The sequence below is a fragment of the Habropoda laboriosa genome, unplaced genomic scaffold (genome assembly GCF_001263275.1).
Source record: "Habropoda laboriosa isolate 0110345459 unplaced genomic scaffold, ASM126327v1 scaffold983, whole genome shotgun sequence".
In the NCBI taxonomy this organism is placed as follows: Eukaryota; Metazoa; Arthropoda; class Insecta; order Hymenoptera; family Apidae; genus Habropoda; species Habropoda laboriosa.
The window spans coordinates 109,474-116,123 of record NW_017101081.1 but is presented as its reverse complement, the minus strand read 5'-3'; the positions used below and the strand labels follow the sequence as shown (position 1 = coordinate 116,123).

The 6,650-nt window shown below is 31.7% G+C and overlaps 1 protein-coding gene across 1 annotated transcript in view; it reads right to left on the bottom strand.

Moving 5' to 3' along the window:
• The window catches only part of LOC108578005 (DNA-directed RNA polymerase III subunit RPC1), a 37,962-nt gene extending 31,624 nt beyond the window's left edge, over window positions 1-6,338 (bottom strand). The window contains exons 1-2 of the mRNA XM_017941249.1: window positions 6,209-6,338; window positions 427-775 (exon numbers count right to left, since the gene is read on the bottom strand). Coding sequence (XP_017796738.1) covers window positions 427-775; window positions 6,209-6,219 — 360 coding nt within the window. The 5' untranslated portion in view covers window positions 6,220-6,338. The remainder of the gene's footprint in view (window positions 1-426; window positions 776-6,208) is intronic.
• Between the last annotated feature and the right edge of the window lie 312 nt (window positions 6,339-6,650).

The window sequence follows — 6,650 nt, the reverse complement described above, 5'->3', positions numbered from 1 at the left end:
CTGACTCTACAAGTGTCAGGTTTAGATTCCTTGCGGACTGACACTTGTGGAGAATTTATTGTACTAATTAAATATTAATTAGTTCAATTTACTAAACGAACATTTTTGTAAAAATTTTTAGTTATTTGTTGAGATCAAAAATATTTTTTTCTGCAAATTAATGTTTGTTTTTATTGTAAGATTAATCATAAATATCCCAAAATGCTGCTTTTGTTAAGCATTCAATTAGTATATGATAAGCAATTTATAAACATTCAAGTCAAATAAACTGTCTTTTTCTGAAAATCTTATCTTCCATATTCTATATATAATATTATCATTTCTTTGTAATCTTATTATCGTTAAGTCATTGTAACGAAACTTGATTACCGTGCTTTCGAAATTCAAAAAATTTATCAATAATTAAAATAGCAAACATATAGTTACATCTTCGGGAAGTGCTGCAGAACCCAGGACGCTGAGTTTCGAAAATTGTCTTTTAATGCTTTCATCATTGATATCCCTCCAGGGAAACTGGTTCACTTCCTCCCAGGTGGGCTTGCGGAAGCGTGCCGCTTCCGAGGACACGTTCAGCTTGTTTGCTAAATTGTTTGAAGTCAAATTCGATGCATACTCCCACTGAGCAACCGTTTGTTTGTTGTTCCATTCCGCGTACTGCTTGTCGACTCTATCCAAGAATTCTCTAGCCTTCTTCAGCAGGTTCTCGGAGGATTCACTTGTATCCTGGGGTGTCGGTACTGCCCACGCTAGGGTCACGAAGACTGCAACCAGCAGTCTGCAAATTTCATGTAATTATTTTCTACTTTTTCGTAATTTTCTGCATTCAAAATATTTGGGCAAATGTAAAAATAGGCTTTAGAAACTTAAATGGTTTTTTGTCGAATTTACAGAAGTTGTGATTTTTTTGATTTTAAAAAATATCCATTATACTAATACTAATTATATACAGGGTCTCTGTTTTATCTCAATACAGTGAAATATCTTTTAAGGAAGTGATGTTACGAAAAAAATGTTTTAACAAAAGTTGTTTGGTACGGAGGGAGACGTTATGTGGTGTAAATATTTATTTATTTACACCACATAACGTGGTAACAATATTTATTCAAAGTCAGTTTCATTTTTTTAAATGGAATGCTATATTTTTTGATAGTGTATGTTAAGACGAGTTCAACGAGCTGCCAACAAAGTCATTTCCTTTCATGGAAGGTCGTAAAATTGCGAAAAACCGAGAGTCGGATCACCACAAGTTCCTCGCTGTCACGTCGGCCCGCTAAGCCTATTTGACCTTGTATGCAACTGAACCAAAACAGACACGACTATTAGAGAAATTCTCTTCCTCTGAAGAAGTTACTATCAAGTAAAGCTAGCACATAGTTAAAAACTAGAAATTAATTACGTGCATTTATACCTACCAATATGTTCAATTTTGAATAATTGAAAACTTCTTTCTATGGGTACCGTCTCCGCATGTCCTCCATTATTGTACTCGTTGAACTCGTCATAACATACACTGTCATATTATGTATAAAAAAATATAGCATTCCATTTAAAAAAAATTAAACTGACTATGAAATCTCCCCCATCATACCAGGAAGAAAAAAAATATTTACACCACATAACGTCCCCCTCCATACCAAACAACTTTTGTTAAAACATTTTGTTTCGTAACATCGCTTCCTTAAAAGATATTCCACTGTATTGAGATAAAACAGACACCCTGTATATGTAACTTCTAAGTTATGTCTGATGAAATATGCACAAAACGTCTTGGCTGTATAGATTTTGGTTTTCTTTTACATATTGAAACATTAATTTCAGTCCAATCGCATCCTGAAAATTGTGTAGGTGTATAAAAGATACTAAAATAACAACTATTGAACATAAGTTCCCTTAATGTAGAAAATAATCGGTAATTAATATACAGGGTGTTTCACGTGTAATGAACATCTAAATTACTTCCGCTCCTACTAAAAGTGTTACGTACGAGCTATTCCACGTCAAATCACGCAGAATCGCGGTAAATAATCACCGATTTTGTTCAAACTCACAGGATTTGTAAAATTTTAGCTTTCTATCTCAGCGGTATTCGAAATTTTAATGTTAAACTTTTGAAAAAATAGACGAAACCAGCCGGCATGACATCACTTTAACCGTAATATTTTGATTTTGTTTTAAAGTAATGCTTCGATTTTGGCTCATTTTAAAGATAAAGAAATGCTATTTCCGAGTATGTATATACAATTTTAATTGTTGTTAACAAATATAACAATAATCGCTGTAAAATTTTTAACAGCTGATTTCATGCTGCTTCCACCCATAGACAATTTGAAAAATACTACCGTTGGATTGTTTGAACTTTAACCTATAAAATAAGCTTTTCAAAATGATGGAGAGATTTATTTAGTTATTTATAAATAGTACGGTTAAATTCATTGAATGTTACTTCTCTACTAGTAGACTAAAATGATTAAAATCTAATTTTCTGAATAAAACTGTTTTGTAACATTCCTTGTTTTTTCCCCTTAACCTTCAAATTAGATCGTTACTCTGCTAGTCCAAACGATGACACGAAGCAAATTCAGCTTGCAGTCTCTTTTAAGCATTTTATTATTTTATACTCCACGTAACTGTCAACAAGACAATACTGTCTAAGACTTGTCCGCGGTCTCATCGTGTAAAGTCGAGAAGGAATATTCTCGTTAAATCGAGAATTGATGAATTCATTATTTATAATCATTGTAACTTGTAACTTTTATTTATATCAGAATGTAGTATTGCTAAGTTATATTCGTTTATTTCAATCAACCCATCCTGAGTAAGTATTAGTAACAGCCAAAGAAAATCCACATAAATATATCTTTATTGCTCGAGATATATCAACAATTACAACGTACGAGGTCCTCAAACCTTTAACCAAGTGGTTTCCGATGTTAGCTATTCACCGGTTTATCCACGAAAACCCTAACCTTCGGCTCTCGGTGTTAACTATACACCGGTTCGTCCGAACCATTCCTATCTGTTATCCTGTTTTACCCACAGCGCCAGGCGATTCACGCGCCACTCCGACAACTGACCTTCACATCAAGTAACAAAAGTAAGAAAAAATGACTAATTGTAAGTAACACGTTTCATTTATTTTATGAAGAACAATACATGTCAGTTTGCTACGTAAAGAAGCACATTTCATTGTTTTTTACGAATATTAGCATATTTGGTCTTCTTCCGCGAAAAGTAATACATTATATTGTTTCGCCAGGAAGAATAGCACATTTTGGATTTTTTGACGAAAACTAACACGTTTCGGCGTGTGGTCAGTTTAAATTGTTAAAATGCCATTTTACATCGAAAAATTCAACCTTTGGAAATATTGTTTAATAAATAATAACTCTACCTAATCTCCAAAATGAAAATAATATGAAAAGGTTTCTTACTCTCGTCTCCGATGCACTCAAGATGCTAATGAACCGAAAAGAGATAACAGTCGGTAATTCCGAACATCTACCTCCATCGATAACAGTTGATTGCACCGACGTATGCTATACCGCGGAAAAATTTACTGTAGAGGCAAGTCACTTCTACAATGCCATTCATCCTTCTTTGACGCCGTGACCGTACGTTGTTTCACTTTTATCAGCGTTTATCGAAAAATTGGCTCCTAAGTAAATATCTTTTCTTGAAAATTTTATGTTTTCACGCTCTATGTAGTTATAATAGCATAAATGTTAAAGGAATATTTTAAAGTTTGTTCATTAGACGACCTATTGGAACAGTTTTTTTTTCATACATAAATAATTTAAGGTTATGTAGAGTATTGAAGTCAAAATGATCGTTCGGGGCTAGTTGACTAACGTCCGGGGTTACATGACTAGCTGGTCAACTAATTCTTTATTATAATGTATCAGTTTATACTAACTTTTCGTTACTGAAAGTTAGTCAACAACTTATTTATAAAGTTAGGTCACAGAAGAACTATAGGTATATGTTTATATTTATGTTTCTATAATTCTCTAAGTTTTTGTTGCTACTATAAAGGTTTAACTTGTAATTTTGATGTTGAAATAGCGATTTCCATGTTTTGTTTAAAACTGATTAACTTATAAATATGTTATAATTTATGTTTAATTTGTTGGAAAAAATTTTTAGTTTATTACTAAAATATAAGAGAAGGATAAGTAATCTTTTATAATAAAACAAGTTTATTGACATTATGTTACTTTATTACCACTAAAATAAATTGCAAATAACATTTTCTTAACCGATTGTTGAGCTATAGTCAACCTACCCCATACTGTAAGTCTACCTACCCCGGCCATGGGGCTCGTTGATCAGCTTGCAAGGTGTTAGAAAAAACGTTAACATACCTTAATTGTTAAAACAATAAGTCAATTTTAATAATTTCATCAGGTAGTCAAATATGTCTTACCAAGTACAATAACCGTTATAATGATATTTCGCTCACATAATTTATTAAAAATCGAAAACTGAAAAACTGCCCTACTAGCCCCAGTCTCCCCTATGTATAGTACGCTCAGAACTGGATTACGGCTTAAAAAATCACAGAAATCGCCCTTCGAAAAATCAATTTAAATTTTCAACGAAATTCTATGTTATTGGATAAACACAGCTACCTGCAAAAAGGCAGTGACAAAATATTAAAGTGTCATCTGAATTTTTGAATATTTTGTGTTCATAGATGAAAGTAATTATTCCTAATAGTAAAATGTTTGCAAAACGGAAACTTTTTGAAAACACAAGCAAGTTTACTAATTAAATACTATTTTATAAAATTTATGCAATGTTTCACATTTCGTTTTTTAGCGCAGTGTAATATACAGAATGTACTGGCAAAATTGAATCCTGAAATTATTACAAGTAGAATAGTAGAAAGGAGGAGAATCTTTAATAAATTTACATTGGACACCATACATGAAAGATGATTGCCCACAGTAATAAGAAGGTAGGTGGATAAAACTCCCACAGTAATCAGAAGGTTCAATTACAGCAATAAGATAATAATCTGCTTCTAACAAGTGATGGCGTAGTACTATAACGTGATTGGAATATAATAGTATTAATTTTACAAACTTTGTTCTTTAATCAGAAGTAAATATGATTAACAAATTTCATCACTGAGGCAGATAGATGTACTTAGTTGTCTATTATCTATTCGTTTAGTTGTTTAAAATTAGGCATTATCAAATACGAGACAAAATTTATCATAGCACATTCCATTAACCGACACATTATTCGCATGATTTATAAACATAAGTACAAATTTTATATTTGCGTGACGAGTTCATATCTTAATATACATTTAAAAAAATTTACAGTAAAATTTGCATGTATTCGTTACACATATATCTATATGAAAAAGGTAATAGCAATTTACTAAAAATTCTTCGAAAATACAGTTTGTTATCATTCGCTAATTTAATTGAGTCGTACAATTCTTACTAATAATTCATGCTTAGATATACATAATGATACATTACGTGCACGGAAGCAATCATGCACTATCGGAAAGAAAGTGGTGTAGAGTTTAATTGCTCCTAGAAAGTGAACATGATTTACTGATTGTACGGTTAGAATCTATTACTTATCTACTGTCGATAAAAAGTTTTCTGTAATAAAAGTAGGCGTTTTAGATAGCTTATCAAGAAACAATGCAAATAATTTATGTATAGTAATTTATTATTAAACAAAAAAGAAACAAAAAATATTTTTAAACGTGTTAGCATTTTGCTTTAAATTTTGTTATTATATAAATTTACATTTTCTATAGATACCTAAATTAAACCTAACCCATGTAGGCATTTTTATGTTGTTTTCATTGATATTATCGTCGATGCGAGAAGTATTGTTAAAAACATATTAAGACATACTAAAACAAATTTAAAAGTCAAATAAATCTAAGTTAAATTCAAATTTCCTAATTAATATCGAATAATTTTCTGTAATGCAGAAAATAAACGAAGGAAGAAAAACGTCAATTCATTATCGTGCCAGAAATCATTGCAGAAACACCATAACCTAATTATTACGAAAAAATTAATGAAACACGTTTAGCATGTCAAGGCACTAGAAAACACATTTCAGTACTTCCTGATTATCGTACCTATCATTACTATAACAATCGTTACATTTATCCTCACGGACTTAATGGTATATAATTACATAGAAATTCTGTTGAATTTTGCAATGTACTCACAGGCGCAGCATCTTCCGAGATTTTTTGGCCGTCGACAAATGAATGGAACAGTTGATCGATGATTACGGTTGATTAAAGAACAACTTTCACGAATCTAATCAAACCCACTCTGACTACTGTCTGTGGTGAACATTCGTCGAATGATGTCGAACCGTGGGATACGTTAACTTTTATGCACGGTCCCCACTCTGACGGATTTGCGTTTTCCTGATTTCGAACAAACGCGGTATTAGTCATAACGGACTCGTTTTGTGTTGTTTACATTGAAAGATTTACTGTACTGTATTGTAATAGAAATTTTACCCTTTATAACGCTTGCTTACAATCTGTACTGCGCCTTGCTAAGTTTCAATTATTTCTATACTTCATAATATCAAAAATTAAAAATGGCACCTTTGGATAAAAATATACTGATAATTTAAAAGAGAAGGGAATAGAAACT